This window comes from Podarcis bocagei, assembly GCF_964188305.1.
Source record: "Podarcis bocagei genome assembly, chromosome: 4".
NCBI classification, from domain to species: Eukaryota; Metazoa; Chordata; class Lepidosauria; order Squamata; family Lacertidae; genus Podarcis; species Podarcis bocagei.
The window spans coordinates 43,416,179-43,436,151 of NC_138128.1; the positions used below are offsets into that span (position 1 = coordinate 43,416,179).

General features: G+C 42.4%; 1 protein-coding gene across 1 annotated transcript in view; it reads left to right on the forward strand.

Annotated features, from left to right (window-relative positions):
- Positions 1-19,973, forward strand: part of YEATS2 (YEATS domain containing 2) — a 43,514-nt gene that overhangs the window by 6,632 nt on the left and 16,909 nt on the right. The window contains exons 9-26 of the mRNA XM_081191103.1: positions 753-864; positions 1,521-1,565; positions 2,513-2,699; positions 3,354-3,587; positions 4,325-4,483; positions 5,823-5,926; positions 7,608-7,715; positions 8,682-8,855; positions 9,495-9,741; positions 10,745-10,906; positions 11,109-11,218; positions 13,435-13,596; positions 14,213-14,386; positions 15,442-15,640; positions 17,318-17,449; positions 18,119-18,217; positions 19,599-19,710; positions 19,836-19,909. Of these exons, the coding sequence (XP_081047229.1) occupies positions 753-864; positions 1,521-1,565; positions 2,513-2,699; positions 3,354-3,587; positions 4,325-4,483; positions 5,823-5,926; positions 7,608-7,715; positions 8,682-8,855; positions 9,495-9,741; positions 10,745-10,906; positions 11,109-11,218; positions 13,435-13,596; positions 14,213-14,386; positions 15,442-15,640; positions 17,318-17,449; positions 18,119-18,217; positions 19,599-19,710; positions 19,836-19,909 (2,594 nt within the window). The remainder of the gene's footprint in view (positions 1-752; positions 865-1,520; positions 1,566-2,512; positions 2,700-3,353; positions 3,588-4,324; positions 4,484-5,822; positions 5,927-7,607; positions 7,716-8,681; positions 8,856-9,494; positions 9,742-10,744; positions 10,907-11,108; positions 11,219-13,434; positions 13,597-14,212; positions 14,387-15,441; positions 15,641-17,317; positions 17,450-18,118; positions 18,218-19,598; positions 19,711-19,835; positions 19,910-19,973) is intronic.

The window sequence follows — 19,973 nt, forward strand, 5'->3', positions numbered from 1 at the left end:
TAAGTCCAGTCAGAGGCGACTGTGGGGTGCGGCATTCAACTCACTTCAGGCTGAGGGTGCCGGCGTTTGTCCACAGACAGCTTTCCGGGTCATGTGGCCAGCATGACTAAACCGCTTCTGGTGCAACAGGACATCGTGACGAGTGCCAGAGTGCATGGAAATGTTGTTTGACTTCCTGCCACAGCAGTATCTATTTATCTACTTGCACATGTGTGCTTTCAAACTGTCAGGTTGGCAAAAGCTGGGGCAGAGCAATGGGAGCGGGTTACTAAATGAGGAACACAACATTAATATTAAAACACAATATTAAACAGCACTGTAAACAATTTAAAACCACTCAACATTACAAAAATAAGATCGGTCCTAAAAATATACATCTCAAGTGTCAAAATCCAGGGTAAGGAGTCTTTAGCATTTGCCCAAAGCTGTGCAATGAAGGTACCAGACACCTCTGAGGGCAACTGTCATACAACATAGGGAGGTCAACAGATTATAAAACCTTTCTAAAGTCAAATAGCCAAGACTGCAAATATTAGGGAGGCTTGAAAAATTTGAGTAGTATGTTTGGTACTTAAGATCCTTAAAATTCTTTGGCACTGTCTCGAATACTTGAATATCACCATGGTAACTCTTTGCTGGTCTTCCACCTTATGTGGGCCTTGTTGCTTGTTCTGCACCTCCAAATCCCAAGCTCAGAAGTATCTTGTATGTAGTGGAAGACTTTTGTTTTGAAAAATGATCCTTATTTCTAGAGAGCCTCCTTTCCACCTGACTAGACGGGGCTGGGGAGAGTTTCCTGTCAGGGTTCAGATTCATTTCAAAGACAGCCGGAACAAAAGAATTGATATCATACACCATCTGAAGGTAACTTCGCTGCAATGATAATGCATAGATGAAAATACTCTCTTTGTATTTTTATTGTTTTGCTCTCACAAGAAATAACACAGTAAACTCTGTGTTCCATGCTAGTCTTTTTATGGTTCAGAATAGTTGTGTCTTCTGTGATGCAATGCCCTTCTCAGGGAAATAAGTATGGCTCCCTCTTGCTTGGCTTTTAGAAGAGTCCTAACTTTTTTCTTATTATAGTTTGCTTTGGGGTGATTTCAGGGCACTGTGTTTTATTTACTGGTTTTATTTAATTTAACAAAGTTTATATACTACTTGATTGTAACGAAATCTCTGAACCTAAAACAGAACAGCAAATAGCCCTCCATGCTCACACATGTCAAAGTGCATAGTATCCAATGCCAGTCATTCTGGCATCTGAGACAGAAAACCCTACATGCATCTCTTCCCCACCCCTACCCTCTGCAGTTAAAATACAAAAATAAGAAATTAAAAAGTCAACAACTTTCTGGCATTTTGTGGTACCCCAAACCAACTGCATGGGGCAAAACCTCACTCTGCCTATTGGCATTGCCAGTTCTGTTTATTGCTTTAAGTTTTGTGTATGTGTGTATATTTGCTAATATTTGTGACAAAGACACCTAAACTTTTCCTTTCCTAATTGTTTCGTACAGTTGGATAGGACATACACAGGTCTACAGACGCTAGGTGCTGAAACGGTATGATTTTTAAAAAGTTTTCTCAGGCTTTTCTTGTAAACTGTAGAATGGAAACAGTGATCACTTTCTTTGGCCATCTCCGCCCTGTCCCCCAAAGTATGAGCAGTAAAAATAGTTATCAAGCAGTTTACATGTTGAAAGTACACTCTGTAAATTGTGTGCTGCTCTTGACAGGTAACTGGGTTGGCCATCAGTGTCTGCTTAGTATTGACATGAGATGCACATGCTTTCTGCTCTTGGTCTTAGGCAGGATTTTCTGTGACTTCTTAAGGCAGGCATGGGAAGCCTCTGGCCTGCAGGCCAAATTAGGCCTGACAGGTGACCCTATCTGGTCGAGGCGATTTTATTCCAGTTGCACCCACCAGTCACTCATCTGAAGTCATATGTCAGGTGTGTGTCACGTAAAATTGCATCTGCAAAGGGAGCATTGCAATTGGAAGCCTTGGAGTGGACTCATGACTGTTCATTTTGCAAGTAAAGCATTTAAATTCAGTGCTGAATACAAGTTGCACAGCTGGGGTCAAGTTCACTCAGGAGATCCCAACTGGATTTGATGTTTGCTGAAAGCAGACCTGGGAACAGCTTCCCTAGCAGATTGGCAGTATGGCTTGCATTTGATGGCAGATTTTAAACAATGCTGAATGTAAGCCCTGCTGGTTCAGATGGGGATCAGATCCACCTGATGTCATATGACTAGCTGATGTTCTCTGAGCAGTACCTGCTTCTGTGGTTGGTCGCTTAACTATTAGGTTACTTGAACTTGAGTTCAGGTGGACTTTAAGCAAACCAACACAATTCCCCCAAACCAGGAGCTTCTGTTGATGGGTGCAAAAGGTTTAGAAACTGGTGTCCTTTGTATCTTAAGTATGCAGTGAAGTCCCTCTCTGCACACTTAAAAAAATGTATTGTCATCAGTTGCCTTACCATAGTTGTTTTTCTCTTGAAAGGTGGTGGACGTTGAATTGCACCGGCATTCTTTTAGAGAAGAGTATGTCTTCTCCCAGTCTTCAGATTCTGATCTTTCTGATGCCCCCACCTCGTTGCATTTGCCATTAAATATGCCAGCACCTGTAAAAGCATCCTCACCAATAAAGCAGATGCATGAATCCATTACGCATACTTCTGTTGAGAAAGGTAAAATAAAAACACCGACGTTACTTTAGTTGGCCCTTCTGTTGTTAACAGTTGTGTTTGTATTTATTAACTAAAAATAAAATTCAGTAAAAATATTAATAAGGGGGGGGGGGTCAACATAATATGTGTGTGTCTTAGAGTTGGAGGAGAATTTGACCCAGACTGGAAATTGGCTGATCTGTCCATCTATAGTATGTATCCACCCTAACATATATTGGGAAGGGCCATAGCTCTTGCATGCCAAAGGTCCCAGGTTTAGTCCTTGACCATCTCAAGGTAGGGCTGGGAAAACCCTGGAGAGCTATTGCCAATTAGTGTAGACTCTATGGACCAATAGCCCAGCTAGGTATAAGGCCGTTTCCTTTGTTCTAAACAGTGTTATGTTGTAGAGTACATTATGATGAATAAATTCTGATACTGGAACTTATTGGAGACACATCCTAGTTGGTGTGCAGTTTCCATGGGTGTGCAAAGAGAAACTTTTTATGGAATAAATAGTCTGATTAGGAAAACACTACACTGCTTTTGAGATGGCGGCCTTTCAGATATTGAGAGCTCATTCTGAGGGAGAGAAATAAGTTGTTTTTAACATTTTGATTTGTCTGCCTACAAACACTTCATAACACTTAAAAAACAACAACTTTTATTCATCAGGGTTCAGATCTGAAGCCGAAAGACATACGACCTTCTATTCCTTGCCATCGTCTTTAGAACGGACTCCCACAAAGCTGGCTTCACAGAAAGTTACTTTTGGTTCTCACGGCAACTCAGCTTTTCAGCCAATTGCTGCTAGTTGCAAAATAGTGCCTCAGGGTCGAATCCCAAGCCCTGCTGAGTCTCCGGGCAAGTCTTTTCAGCCCATCACCATGAGTTGCAAGATTGTGTCAGGTATGGCTTGGTTTATGCAACAAATTGTGTTGTACAGCGAGATAAGAATAAACTTGCTGCTCTTGCACTGAGTACAGTTACAATCTTGTATGTTGTGAGGAGGGGTGGCGGAGTGCCACACAAGTCAAGCCTGAAGCATGAGATGGTGACACTCAAGGAGACGCTATGTCACATATGCAGCCTCCACACTTAGGAGTAGTTTTGCTCCTAGTCTACTGAGCCCCTGTCTTCCAGGTTGTAAACCCCATAGTTCGTAGGTCATAAGGGGCAAAATGCTAAGAAGCATTGCAAAATGTTGAATGCTACTGGGGATGAGCAATGTTTGTCCAAGAAGAAGCCCACAGCCTTATAGGCACATAGGGCCAGATTCTGTTAATGAGCCCTGCTATAGTGTCTCACAAATTGGCTTGGAGGTTGTTGGGGGAAAGGGAAATAGAGGGGAGATTTTTCCATCTGATGGAGCAATCTCCTTAGCACTACCTTGATAATTCCTTCCATAGTCCTCTATAGAAGGACTGTAGAAGTTGTGATGGAAAAAAGTAGCATCTTCCAGTGCTCTAAGGAAGGCTTTTTCTAAAGAAAACACAGTAGGTGCCTGATTTTCATGGAGCTGCTTCTATGCTTGCAGTAGAATTGATTCTGCAAATTGCTTCTATTGTTGTTGTCGTCACTACGCTACCTTCACTTTGGATATCTGTCTGACATGTACAATGGAGAATTCCTTTCTGTTTCCTTAGGATCTCCAATATCGACCCCAAGTCCTTCTCCACTACCTCGAACTCCAACTTCCACTCCAGTGCATATGAAGCAAGGGGCTACCACCCCTGTAGTCAATAACCCTTACGTTATTGTGGACAAGCCTGGTCAACCGGTTGGGGCAGCAGCCACCAGCACAGGTGTGGACTAGATGCGGGTGGGGAAGAATGTGGTCTCCTTTCCAGAGCCTTTGCAGTGTGTGCCTTGATTTGCCTCAGAGGCAGAATGCTCAGAATAACCCCTAACCCCTTGTGTTCTGTGCTCATGTCTTAATTGTCATTGCTGGATACTGGTGGAACAGCCATCTCCCTCACTAACTTTTGTTTTGTTTGTAAAAGGTATTTTCCTAAGACTCCTTACTCCACAAACCTTACAACAGCCTTCAGCCCTCTGGATATTTTGGTCTACAACAAAACATCCCTCCGAAACATCTTGCAGACGCTCGGTTGATGAAGGCTGCCTTATAGCGTGCTTTGTTACCTTCATTCGCTTCCATTCTCTTTGATCAGTTTGCCAGGGACAAGCAGTTGTTGTAAAGTGAATTGCTTGTCCATCCTTAGTTGCATCGAGCAGCTTGTTGCAGGTTTAGACATACCATGATAGATAGTCAACTGCAAACTTTCTTCACTGCAAGCAGTTCCCTGTAAAAGTGATTGTGTTCTGTGCATGCTAAGAACATAGGAAGGTATCTTACACTAAGTCAGACCAGTGGTCCATCTAGTTGTCTAAACTGACTGGCAGCAGCTCTCCAGGGTTTCAGCAGGGAGTCGCTCACAGCTCTACCTAGACATGCTGGGACTTGACCCTGGCGTCTTCTCCATGCAAGGCAGATGCTCTGCCATTGAGCTACTGCTCTTCACTTTTCCTACCTGTGTTCTCTGTTCTACAGTGTAACACAGGCTTCCTCAACCTCGGCCCTCCAGATGTTTTTGGCCTACAACTCCCATGATAAACTAGCTAGCAGGACCAGTGGTCAGGGATGCTGGGAGTTGTAGTCTCAAAACATCTGGAGGGCTGAGGTTGAGGAAGCCTGGTGTAGCATGTAGAAGGTGGGGAGGAGAACTTTAGCACCCAGAACTTTTCAGCTCAGAGACACTGCTGAGAGACGGGGAAAGTGTGTAGGAAATGGTGGCAACCATCTTTCATGTGATTTGTGCCTAGTGTTGCAGAGCTGTAGATTCTCTGGGGCTGCATTCAGCATATGTGCACAGAAGATGTGTATTGCTTTCTAACAAAATGGGAAGCGGACTGGCAAATGAGCACCCATCCTCTCTCTGGCTTTGTGGGTGTCCCCCTCTGTCTGTGAACCGCCTGCCATGTTGCCTTCCTTGCAAGCAGGCAGCGGTTCTTCCATTCCACCAGTTGTCCAGCAAGGAAAAGGTGATTCTGTTCAGAGAGCTGTAATGTGACAGTTGTTAGAACACACTGAAGCTACACCAGGATGGCCAAATGTGTGCTGTTGTATTTCTCAATATATAGGTAGCCCTGGAAGTAAGGCTTCAAGTGTTTCTCAAGCCTCTCAAGGGACAGCATCTCCAGTATCAAAGATCCCTGGGAGCAGTTTGGTAACCTCCGCTGTCAAGGTAACATTCGTTTGTTTGGCTTTTCTGTTTTTGTTTTGTTTTAGAAACTTGTTCAGGTGGAGTATTTTGTCTTTTATTCTTTGATATTCCATGGCAGTGTAGTCCCTTTTTCTGGAAACTGTTCGTAGAGTTCTGGTTCATTTTATTTATTCATTAAATTTATATCCTACTGCTTCTCCCAGGGTGGCAAGCAGTAAGCGATAAAACCTCTTAAAAACATGGTTAAGTTTTTTATTTCTGCATCCCAAACATCTCGTGTTGGGTCTGCTTTCGAATGTCTCTCAAGTGCTCTATCCTTAGTGTTCTCCCACCAAAACCACAATTTTCTCCGTATTTCACGGCCCTGTTTTTCAGTGGTGTTTGGAGAAGCCAAAATGCCTATTTGCAACGCTGTCGTGTGTCTCTCTATTTCTAAGTAAGTCCTACTGAATTCAATAGAGCTGACATCCTAGGTAAGCATGCATAGGATTAGGGACTTGGGCAGTTTTTTCCTCCAGGGTAAGGCAGTGAATTTGCCTTCACCAGCCAGAGAAAAAAATGGTTCACTGGGGTAGTCTGGGCATGGCCTATTTATAAATTACATTGGTGGAAGACACATGATCTCCGTAGTTGCAACATGTTTCACATTTCCAAAAATCAACAAGTAAGCTGAGGCTATTGAGTGCATTTCTTGTTAAGTCGTCTTCTGTGTAGGCACAAATTTTGTATTTAGGGAAAACAGAGGTAGCACTTGACAACTTTATAGCTACCATTGCCAAAATAATATTTATGTAAACATTTGGGGTGAGGGAAAGAGATTCCAAAGAGCCAGTGGTGATTGGGAACCTCGCCAGTAGAGAAGCACTGGGAGCAATTCATTTGGCTTTTTAAGCTGACACAGACGAATAATGTTAGTATACTTCTGGGCTGGGGAAGAAGTCTCAAAGGTACAGAGCTAGATTGTTGCTGATAAATGGTACTTCAGAAGGTGATGGATTGGTAGCAGAATTTGGAACTTGCTTTTATTACTGCTTACAAAAGCTTGTTGTGTGTTTCAATAGACTGCTTCTAGCATTTAAAATGAGATAAGTTTTGTCTAGAATTGTTTCCTATGCAACTTGGGTGTTAATGCAAAAGTAGTAGAGAAAGCCATTCCTTTGTCACTTATGAAAGCATCTCTACGTAGCAAGTTCTGTGCCGTTTTAACCAAACTTGGCCCAGGTTAATGATGGTGATTTGTATTGAACAACATGCGTTCAGTAACAAGCTCATTGTATTTGGGAATATTTTAATGAATTGAAGCCCTCCTAAAAGCGAGGATCTCTATTTCTGTACCTAACTAGGGCTGCTAACCAGTTAAATGCACTAAACATTATTTTTGCACCTGTCATTTAACTGTTCAGTTGAGTACATTTATTACTAAGAGTTCAGTATTTAAAGGAGGGCAGCATAACGTATGATACAATAAACAAAAGTATGAATGTTAGAAGTTTAGATTCTCTTTCATTTTAGAATCACAACTGAACCAACGGCTTTAAGGTAATAAAACTTTGTGTCGTTAACTCCCCATGAAACCCAGAACTTTTTGCAAGCCCGGGTTGGCTTATGTTCCTTGTCTTGAATAAGCCCATTTCTTGTATCATAGTGCTTAAAAAATAATAATTGTATAGTTAACTTAATTGTCTGCTTTGTATAATTCTAGCAAGAAGACTCTCTCTTTGCAACCATGCCACCTCTGTGTCCAATTGGGAGTCACTCCAAGGTACAAAGTCCTAAATCTGTGACCGGAGGATTTGGAACATTTACAAAGGTATTGGAAGTCTTATTATTCTCTTTGCAATGTGTAGCAGCAGTGTAAGCAGCATTTAACAGTGCAATTTGTCATAAAGCATTCTAAATGTATGCTTCTAACTTTTGAGATTTTTGTTATTGCTTGCTCAAGTAGATAGATAGAAACTTTATTTGCAAATAAATACTAGCCAAAGCAAACTTGCCCAAGTATTGAAAGAACCCATTCTGATTTTTGTTTCGCTCTTTCGATAGTGTCTAGGAAACATAATGACCTGACAAATTTACCTTACCACCTTTTTCTACTTTTTTATTGTTACACAAGCAACTGACTTTCTTTGGGGGAAGATAATGTTAATATATAAGTAATATGTGTGGTGCTTGGTCTTTATATATCAGTAAATATTTGGCAACTGGTCTGCCCAGAGCTGAGATTGAGCTCTGATACCATACAGTCGTAACTTGGATCCCAAATGCCTTGCGAGTCGAACATTTTGGCTCCTGAACGCCACAAACCTGGAAGTGTTCCACAAACCTGGAAGTGCGAACGTTCTTAGGAACCAGAATATCCGACGGGGCTTCCATGGCTTCTGATTGGCTGCAGGATCTTCCTGCAGCCAATCAGAAGCCGCACCTTGATTTCCGAACATTTTGGAAGTCAAACGAACTTCTGGAACGGATTCCGTTCGACTTCTGAGGTACCACTGTACCGCTTCAGGGCAAACCAGACATGTTTCAGATATTTTTGCAAATGTACTCATCTTCTAGTAACTTCTCTCAGAAGTTGTTCTTACCGTGTCCCCTGGTTTTAGGATACAGAGGCAACTATGAACTTTTGAGGGACAGTCATATATGAATTACTTAGTGCTCAATCAAGCAACCTATTTGTTTCTTGTAAACAAATGGTGTAAGAGCCATGGTGTAAGAGCGTTTATGGGGGTTTTTTAGTAGAGATTAAATTCTTCCCTTCCACTTGATTTATTTGAAGGTAATAATCAAGCAAGAGCCTGGAGAACCACCTCAACAGTCTCCAGCACCAGTGACTGGGACAACCTCTCAGACCTCAGTGCAGCAATATGTTACTGTGAAAGGAAGTCACATGATTGCTTTGTCACCCCAGAAGCAGATTGTGAGCACTGGAGAGGGATCCACATCATCTAAGGTAAAATAGTTTCCATTTCTTTTGATTTCCTTTGGCTGTTTTCACCTGGCTGTAGGTCATCCCACCCAACCTATTTTCAAGCTCTGGTGTGCAGATGTAGATTCGAACCTGGATTTAGTTGCCTGCTGTGCTCCGCTGCTGAAATGTTTTAATTTATTTCATTTATATGTTTGTTTAAAACTTTTTTGGTGGATGGATGAATGAAAGTATAGAAGTGCCTAAATTAAATAAATGCATCTGTCTCTACTAAAGACACAGTCAGTGCTTTGGGAGTGTGGAAAGACACCAGTTCAGAAACCATATAGTTTATTTGCAAACCTGCATTTTGCATCTGGGTAGCATGTCCTCCATTTGTTCTCACACAGCTGCCACTTCAGGCCCAGTTTGTGTAGCTGACTTTTTTGCATTTTTAAAATCCCATTGCAGTAATATTCTATTTGTTATCCATAGATACGTGTTGGTTTGTGATGGGCTTTTAAGTGGTATAAACTGAGTTAATTGATGGTTGCTATGTTTTGAGTCCATATTGTTTTTCATGTTTTCCTGCTCTCTAATGGGCCAGTTTAATTAATAGATTGATTAATTAATTAATTAATAGATGGTTTAATTAATAGATGGTCACAATCTGTTTTACTGTAGGTCATTGGTGTTCCAGTCGGGTCTGCTTTACCCAAGCAAGCTGTGGCTATCGGTGGCGGGCAGATACTAGTAGCAAAATCCAGCCCTTCAGTCACAAAGGCCGTTGGTGGAAAGCAAGTTGTAACGCAAGGAGTTGCAAAAGCAATTGTGAGTGGCGGTGGAGGGACCATCGTGGCGCAGCCGGTGCAGACTTTAACGAAAGCTCAGGTGCCCTCAGGAGCTCCCAAAAGTGGAACTCAAGGACCAGGTAAAGCTATCTTATTTGCAGACACCTTCAGAAACAATGACATGGAACCAGTTAATATGCAGTTCTGGAATATTGTGGTAATCTTCTAAATCCAGCTGAGGTGCGGCATGCATAAATTTACCAAGCAGGACTGTAGAAAAAGCATTTTTAGTGCTAGTTTGTGCTGTTGTAACCCATGTCTAGGCACTGAAAGGGACCTGTCTTCATGTTACACCTGTGTAACATCACACTTCTGTATCTATTCCTATTGAAAATGCAGTGAGAAACAGATCGTCCAAGAGCTGTTTACCACAGCAGCTGCTCGCAAGAAGTGATCTTTTGCCTTCACCAGTGCAGATTTCTTCATTCTTTCTAAAGAATATATTTTGTTAGTTTTTAGAAAGACAGGAGGAGCATGGGTGCAGGGTCAGAAAGACAGTTTGCCCCCTTCCAGTGGAAATTTCTTGTTCTGCCTTGTGAGCTTTCGTTTGTTTTTTTTCCTTGTGACTCCTCTGCCTTCAATAACTTCTGCTTCTTCAGTCAGTTTTGCTTATGCCCACACACTCCTCTTTGCACAATGAATTTCCCAAGCGTGCACCCTTTTGCAGTTCTGTTCAGATTCTTCCTCACAGCCCTCTCCTTCCACAAGATCTTGTTCTGCTAAAGCTTCCAAGTATTCGCGTGCATTTTGCTCACAATCCTATAATGCAGCAGCTTGCCTCCATCTTCCACCAGTCTAACTGGAGGTTGAGAGCTCTCTGTAAATAGAGGGTTTGCCTCTTCCTTGCTGTGTGAAGTGACTTGAACTTGAATCCCAGTATGAAGGGGAAAAAAACTATTGTTGCAGTCATAGTGGAAGTCATTGGCTCACCATCTTCAAAAAAAGTACTCTGGAAATAAATAAAAATGATACAGATAAAGATTATTGCTGGTTTTGTCTGTTCCTGTTTGAAATAGTGTGTGGCAAAAGACGGTCTCTGTAAAGCTGGGTGATCTTCATTTTTGTTTCTGCTTTTCCTTTCAGTGATGGCAACATTGCAACTTCCAGCCACGAATCTGGCCAACTTGGCAAATCTGCCTCCCGGGACTAAGCTGTACCTTACCACAAACAGCAAGAACCCTTCTGGGAAAGGAAAGCTGCTGCTTATACCTCAAGGAGCCATTCTGCGAGCCACAAATAATGCCAGTTAGTGTTAAACGGGTTGAATCTAATGTGCTTGGTGTAGTGATTCCGTAACACACATGAATGGAGTAGACGCTGCTACCCTAGTCTGGCCACGTGGCGTCCCCCTAAAGGCAACACTGTTAAACGGTGCCTCCTTGAAGCTTGTTAAAATGCATCATGGGACTAGGCTGCCCTGCATATGTGATTGTTTTGTTTGTTCCAGATCTGCAGTCAGGCTCTTCAGCAAGCGGAGGTGGGGCAGCCCAAAGCACAAGTACTGGCTTATCACAGCATCTTACCTACACATCCTACATCCTCAAGCAAACACCACAGGTCAGTCATAATACAGTTTTCTGGGATGAAGGCTCATCACATGGGCCCATGGTTCCAGCTGTCATCCAAAAAAAAAAAAGGAAATGCACTCAGAGTTGCAGGAAGTAGGCATGACCAGTTCTCTTCATCCGCATTCCATTTCTTGCACTCACTGTGGTCTTTGTTTTGGAGTTGGGGGGGGGGTTTCTCCATGAGTTTTGCCACTCCCTTCTATTGATCTCTGTTGTTGCTGGATGCTTGATAAAACATGAGTGGCTCTAGGTTAGGTCACTAATACAATTGGTTAGAGCAGGGAAAGCCCATGTGTTTGCTGGACTCCAGTTTCCACCCTTCCTAACCACTGGCCATGCAAGTTCTGGCTGATGGTTGTTGGGAATCCCAACAATATGTGGAGGGCACTACGTTGGTGATATACTCCTGGGTTAGAGTATGCCTTATATTTGAGCCTAAAGGCTTTTTTTTTTTAAGAATATTTTTTTATTAACCGACCAATCACATCAAATCAAACCAAATTACATAAATTCCAAATTACACAGCTAAATTTTAAGTTTTTGTTGTGGGTACCCATATTTCAAGTTTCGAAGGGGATCTAATCAACTTCTTGCTTCTTGCTGCTGTTTTAATGTCCACAAATCTAACCTTATGATGTTCACAGTACTATCCAGTCCTTTCTTATTGTTTTTCCACATCTCTTGTTGTTATTTTCATATATTTTTCCTTTCTCTTTGTGACCTCTGATAGTATCCACAAGCTGGTTAGAACAGTTTGTAATCCTGCGTGGATATTAATTTTTTATCCAGTAGCCATATCCAGACGTTTTCCATATAACATCACTTCCATACATCAAAACAGTCTTAGCGTCATTAATCTTCACCAATCTGCCTCTGTTCTCAAAACCTTTGAGGAGATTCGCCAGGAATGCAGTCTGAAAACAAGTCCATTCTGTCCTCCCGGCTATAAATCCTTTGGCAAGATGGCGACTCCGAATTAATTTCTGCGCCATTCTGAAAGCTCTTATTGCTTCTCGATCTCCATAAAGCATACTTTTGGTTAAAGTTTATCTCCACACAGACCTTAATCATCCTGCTTGGGTCAGTTCAACCGACGATTCTAATGAGGAGGGGTTCTTGTAAATCACATAGAAAGAAAGTAAAAAAGGTTCCCCCCCCCCCATTCAGTCCCGTTGTCAACATGCCCAGCCTTTGGTGTATCTTCATCGTAAAATATTCCTGTTTCTCCAGCCCGTCGTCTTCTTTCGCAGAGGTCACTTAAATTAGCAGACTTCACTCCCCTTCTTCACTTGAAATATGTGCATTTGCTTCTTTTGAGATTAATTATTCCAAATTGCTGCAGCTAGTGCGCGATCAGAAACAGCGTCCAGGAGAGCCGAGGTCCACACGGGGGCATTCTGCCTAGGGCCCTCACCCCCTTCTTTCGAATTAGGGGGTGATTTATGGGCACAGCAGGCAAGGGCAGAGTTTCCCATTTCCTTGGGGCAACAAGGGAGGCTGCCTACTCCCATAACAGCCTCTTAATTACCCCGTGTGGGTCGGAGAGATGGTATTGTCGGCCATCTTCCAATGCGCCCCTAGTGGCCCCCCCCCCCCAATATTTGAGCCTAAAGGATTACGAAGCAGGAATCGGCTTACTAGGAGCTCTTATATTGAGAAAGCACAGTCTCTGTGAATCTGCGCTGACATTTTTTCTTGTCTCCATAGCAAATATGTAATAATGATAGTTGTGCAGGAGGCAATTGCATTATGTAGTACACCAGTGGCCAGGCTTAATTCAATGAAACAAACAGTGAGGAAGAAGTGTTTTATGCACATCTGAAACCGTTTGACAGGATAATGTATAAATAAAAATATAATTTATTCATAATTCGCCTTCCCCAGCCTATCGCCTTCCAGATATTGTTGGACTCTCAGCTCTCTCCCATAAGTCTCCGCCAGCGTGGGCCATGGCCAGGAATGAGGAGAGTTGGGAGGCCAGCAACATCAGGTTGGGGGAGGTTGTAGAGTTTCTTAAAGATGAGGTGGCATCCCCCCAGATAAGTGGTACTGGAAGAGCAAAACAGTTTGCCTGTCAAAAAATCAAACCTGAGAGGGCCAGAATTTGCAGTAGGACTTCTTCTTTAGAGAGGTTTCTCTTTGGTGGTGGTGGTGGGAGCAGAGTCCTTGGAGCACTCACTGCAGCAGTTTCTTTCTTTGGTCCAGGGCACCTTTTTAGTTGGTCAGCCTTCTCACCAGAGTTCTGCGAAACAAGCAACATCTGGAACAGTTGTGCAAGGGAACGCAAGTGCCGGGACACCATCTGCACAAGGACACCAGGCGTTGAAAGTGATAACGGGACACAAAACGGCAGCTCTGTTTGCACAGGTAACTGCCATGTTTAGGGCTTTGATTGGGATTGAAAGAGGAAACACACAACTGGTCCAAGGGGCCTTTGGGCTTGCGTGTACTGTGAAACAGTAGCCCTTTCAGTATGCCTACATATCATGTAACTTCTGAAATGGGAGGGGGCTTTCAAAAGGTGCTTGTGATATGACATGGGGCTGGTGAGGTCAGTTATCCAAATGAAATAGTTGGAAATGCCCCTGGGCATGCCCAAGTCCTTGGGGATGTCTAAAGTAGCTCCCTGGATCTCAGCCTTTATTGCAGACTTTTGTTATCAAAGGAAAAATTCAACACTATAAAAAGGTTCTCGACTTCCTCATCAGAATAGTGGGATTAGGAGTGGGAAAGTAGAAACAAGGAATTACTTTCACTTGCTTTCCAAAACAGTAACTGTATTGATCTGTTGTACAGAAAAAGAAAAGTAATCCCATCAAACCCAGTGGGACTTTCTTTTTGGTATTCCGTGTTTCCAGGCCCACCCCAAAGCATTTAAAAACAGATTGGGAGGAATGTCTGCTTGTTTTCATCACATTTTTTGCAAACCTTTGATTCACAGGAAGTTGCGGTTTCCACTTAAATTTTTATTTTAATTTCAAAGGCAGCTTCCAGTGGACAAGCATCACTGATGAAAATATCCGATAATACACTGAAAACCTTGCCAGCATCGTCACAGCTCTCAAAACCTGGCACCACTGTGCTAAGAGTATCTGGTGGAGTGATCACTGCAGCGACAACGTCGTCCGTGACTCTGCCAACAAATGGAGTTGCACAGGTGAGGTCAAGTGGTATGTCAGGTTTCTAGGGCAAGTGCAACCGCTCAGGAAAGTAGTCTGTGAAATTAGAATCTTCTACTTCATCAGTTTTGATTCCCTTGAAGTAAAGGGTATTTTAAATTTTCAGAAACTGTCCTGCTTGCTACTAGCTTTACTTAAAAAGAAAAGAAATTGTTGTTTAGTCATTTAGTCGTGTCCGACTCTTCGTGACCCCATGGACCAGAGCACGCCAGGCACTCCTGTCTTCCACCGCCTCCCACAGTTTGGTCAGGCTCATGTTTGTAGCTTCGAAAACACTGTCCAACCATCCCGTCCTCTGTCGTCCCCTTCTCCTTGTGCCCTCAATCTTTCCCAGCATCAGGGTCTTTTCCAGGGAGTCTTCTCTTCTCATGAGGTGGCCAAAGTACTGGAGCCTCAGCTTCAGGGTCTGCCCTTCCAGAGAGCACTCAGGGCAGATTTCCTTAAGAATGGATGCGTTTGATCTTCTTGCAGTCCATGGGACTCTCAAGAGTCTCCTCCAGCACCAGAAATTACTTGGTGCAATTTGATATTTGATATTGAGATGAATTACTTGGTGCAATTTGATATTTTGTCTTGGCTTATTCACCCAAACTACTGAGATGAATTTTAGTTCAATATTTGTGGTTGCCTCTGATCCCTGACTCCTCTAGTTCTGCGGCATTTGCAAAGAAATTTGCAGAATTTTTTTGTTACATGTACACCTCTCCTGCCTCCCACAGTGGAGCTCCAGGCAGCGTACAGATCCCAGGCTGGATCAGCAGGCAGAGGAGAGCTTAAGCAGCTCTCCTGTTCACTCTGTGATTCTCTCCTACAGATTGTTATTACTATTCATTAAATTTGTATACTGCCCTTCATCCAAAGATCTTGGGGCACTTCACAGAGGCCCCCACATAATCTTGGTTATGTGCATGTCTAAAAGCACAAGTTTGTGAAGGTAATGTGTATTTCCACATTAAGTTTGTAAGGGATGAATGAATTCGTAATTTGTGCTGGCTGCTGTTCTTCAACCCAATATTCAATCATTTTAACACAGCAAGCGGACAGTGCAAGTTCTAGCTCATCTCCAGCTGCAGGTCCTGTAGTGAAGGCGACAGGACAGCAGTCACAAGTTTCTGCCAACCAGGGGCAAGCAGCATCGGCTGCGCCTAATAAAACAAATGCATCTGCGGTTGTAAGCATTGCTTCTTGGGTGGCTGCCCCAGCCCCAACATCTGGGAAAACTGCAGTATCAGGTAAGGAAAATTCCCTTTCCTTTGCTCCTGCTACCTTTTCAATCTAGACCTATAATGCATTGATATTTTGGGCGCTGAAATGGCAGAATTGGGAGCACCTAACTAGGCCACTGTTGGGATGCGGGTGGCGCTGTGGGTTAAACCACAGAGCCTAGGACTTGCCGATCAGAAGGTCAGCGGTTCGAATCCCCGTGACAGGGTGAGCTCCCGTTGCTCAGTCCCTGCTCCTGCCAACCTAGCAGTTCGAAAGCACAAAGTGCAAGTAGATAAACAGGTACCGCTCCGGCAGGAAGGCAAACGGCATTTCTGTGCTCTGTTCTGGCTCAGCTTAGTCATGCTGGCCACATGACCTGGAAGCTGTACGCCGGCTCCTTCGGCCAACAAAGCGAGATGAGCGCCGCAACCCCACAACTGGACCTAATGGTCAGGGGTCCCTTTACCTTTTAACTAGGCCACTGTATTTGTGGCCTGACCCCTTTCAAAAGAAAATCAAAAGTGCTGGTGTTTGGTCTGCCTCTAGGCCATTTAGGAGTTTGAAGGTATCTTGAGGTCAGCCTTCACACGTATGCATGAGCTTTGAGTAGCATCTGCTCCTTGACCCAGTATTAATAAAGTGCCAATTGGCGAGTTCCGAGGGTGCGGCCTTTTTAGTGGTGGCAACACTATTGCCGAATCTTTTCCCTGGAAAGTCCACCAACTTTCCCCTCTTCTGGGGGGAAAAAAAACTTTATTTCTGTCAGACAGTTTTAAAATCTGCTGCTGCTGTGCTTTTCTGCTTGTTTCCCTTGGTTTATTTAATCTGTGTTTTTATTGTTTTTATTTATGGGGGAGGGGGTTTGTAAGCCACTTTTGGGGGGATTTTTTAAAGATACGGGATATAAGCAGTTATAGTAAATACTTCGAGATGGCAGCAAGTGGTTTAATTTTTTTTAATGTAAGTAACTATTTGGAAAAGTTAAGGTTCAGCTAAACCCCACATCTGTGACCGCTAAAAGGGTGCGGAGTTCTTAAACTCCTGCACTGCTTCCAGAAGATGCGCAGATAGGCAAAAACCTATGTTTTCAAGGGAAAGGAGTTCCACAGCTGAGGGTCTGTTGCTGAGAACCCCTCTCTGTGTGCCCTTGCAATCCTAGAGAGGTACGTGGATGTTTGACTTAGAGGGCCTTCACAACGCACAACTAGACTTAATGTGGACAATATGTGATCAAGAGCTCCTGATGGTTATTTCAATTGCCAATCTGATTTGGCTCCCCTGCAGCTGCTACTATTCTTCTTCTCTCTTTTGATATCTTTAATTTATAAATTACCTCTATCACAAGAATGAAGTGTGTTTTCTTCAACATAATTTACCTGTTCAACTCCATTTCTAAATAACAGAACTTTATTCCGGATAGGCAGTATTTATCAGTGGTACATCGCTACATCACTGCTTTAGAAACACTATCTTTGCAGTAACAACTATATTAATTTTTTTTGTAATTATGACTTTTCAATTGTAGCTGCAAATTGACTGTTTAATTGTCAGACTTCCTTAGTGATGGTTTTCAGTTGATGCTTGATTCTGTTTTTATCAGCATCTCTCCCCTTTTTGTTGTTGCTGTTGACAGAAGAGCTGATTTCATAGTCTCTTGTGCAGAAAGGAGCAAGAGCTCTCTTTAAGCATGTCTTCTCTTCTAGGATTGTTAAAGATCCACTCCAGTCAAAATAGTCCCCAGCAAGCTATTTTGACGGTTCCCAGCCAACTCAAGCAACTTGGTGTGAGTGCTGCCTCTGGAGGAGTCCAAACAATATTGATGCCCATGAACAAAGGTAAAATGCAGTTTGGCAAGACTACAAGTGTGTACAGATGCTTTTGATGAGAGTATTTGGACAGTTTAGGTAACCATATATTAGCTTAAGAAACTAAGATATGGATTGTGCAAAAAACTAACTGACCAATTATGAAGTCTGTTTACTATAGTTTCCCATTACATCTTAACCAGGAAACTATAGTTATGAGCTTTGCAACAATCCAGGTTATTAAGCCAACTTCAAACTTGAATAGCCTGAATTGTTCCAAAGCTGATAACCATATTTTTCTGGTTTAGATGAAATGAGAAGCTATGGTCAGGTGGATAATTCCTGGTTTGTTTGCCAACTTGTACAAAGTGGATCTTTGCACAGACTCAAAAGGCTTGTTCATATCTTAACATATTAAGTCAAGGCATGATCATCCAAGTGCAGTTATTTATTATGTGATACATAACACACACTACTGACACTAACACTAGACTTAAGCTACTATAGACGAATTTCAGTTTCTGTGCCAAAATACTATAAACAATTGATCAGGCATCTCCACTAAGGATTAGTAAAATAATTGATCAATACAATTGTCTAGCAGTTTGTTTGTTTGTTTGTTTGTTTGTTTGTTTGTTTGTTTGTTTGATGAAAATATCTACATATCAATGTGAAATCAGTATTTTTCTTTTCTCTCAGTGATACAATCACTTTCATCCAGCAAAGTATCTGCTGTTACACCCGTAACCTCAACAAATGCAGTTGTTCCAAGCCCTTCTGCAGTGTCTGTTGCAAAAGGTAAAATTATTTGTTATTGTGATCACACCTTGCCCCTGCTCACCTGTGGAAAATCACTGACATCATTATTGGTGGTTGTAATATAATTCATTTTATGTTTGATTTTTCATGTGTACATTATTACCAGGATCTGACTTGGATACAAAGACTTGCCAGCCTGATACTTTTATGGCAAATGTACATGCAGAAATGTGGCTCTGAGCTTAGTAAAACTGAGTGGTAACGGGTGTGTGTGTGTGTGAAGTGGGCACATTGGTTTTCTTCTTCTTTTGTCCCAGCAGATCTCCTATTTTCTAACATTCTCTCCTTGTTGAAACCAGTGGGGAAGAGAATTAACTACACTAGCTCCAGGCATAGCTGATAAGCCTGATCCCAGGAGTGGCAGGGCAGGTCTCTGGATCCAGCCCCATCCCTCAAGTGCCCTGGTTTGACCCCTAACCCCAACTACCTCTGACACTAATACTATCAACAGTAGGTCCATGCCTCCAGAGAATTCTGTGGCAGACAAGCCCCACTCCCCCACCAGCAAAGCTGTTTCCCACCATTGTAGAGGTACCTCCGCCCCATCAAGACAGCAGGACTGAGAGCGTGGATCACTCTGTTAGCTTAATAAATAAGTCTGCACTAGAGTGGAACAATGCTACAAGATACTCAGAAGGCGCTGATATGTCCGTGGTCAAATTCCTTTATGCATGAGAACTAAAAATGCATGCAAAGACACATACTGCTGAGGCATAACAATGTGGGTGCATTTTTCTCTGTAAGCAGTATCCTAAACTGTGGTTAATTAAAAAATGCTTTTCAGCAGCTCAAGAAGTACAGCAGTGGTTTCACTTGGGAGTCTTAGGGATAGTGCTAATGAGCTTTTAATATATTCCTCCCATAAGAAGCTGCTGGTCTCAGCTGAAATATTTTCCAAAATAACAGAACAGAAATATTCTTGTGTTGAAAATGAAACTTCAGGTCATTATCTTCCAAAAGAAAATTCTTTCAATATTCTAGACGGTGCTGTTGACTTCAGTTCTACCACCGACACTGCTACCATCTCCTTTTCCTCATTATTCTTTTTTTCTGTGAATTGGATGGAGACTTTTCAGGAGAGCATGGATATTTTAAAACTGTTTGGATGAATTGCAGGATTTTACATATATTTTAGAGGACAAGCAACAAATTCCCTGGAGTAACCAGCCAGCACCATCTCAAGGTCTTTTTCTTGTCCTATAAATATATAAAAATTGCAGTTAGTGAGTTATAAATAACAGCTTTGACTCCTTTATTAGCTAATTGGCAGGTTCAAGGCTAGGCAAACATATTTTTCTTCAGATGTCTTTAAAATTTTTAACAGGTGTATTTATTTTAATTATTCTTTTATCTTCTGAAGTTAAGCTGGAGCCTGATTCAGCAGGGCAGAGCTGCAGTTCGCTTGTCTCCCAAGATGGTCAGGTGACAGTGAAAGCAGAGGAAAGTTCTGAACTTGGAAACTATGTCATTGGGTAATTATTCTTGCCAAGTTAAAACTTCATGAGTTGCAATAGGGATATTGCTCACTGGGGGCCATATTTGGGGGGGAGGTACCTAAAAGCGATAATATAAAACGTGCTCTCTTGATTTTTTACAGGACAGAGTATTTGGACAACCTCCAGCAACTTTTGACAGCAATAGTAAAGAAAGTGCCATTGATTGCTGAGAGAAGTAAGAACCTGCAGAAAAACACAAACACACACACACAATTTTATTTACGTGCCACCTTTCCATA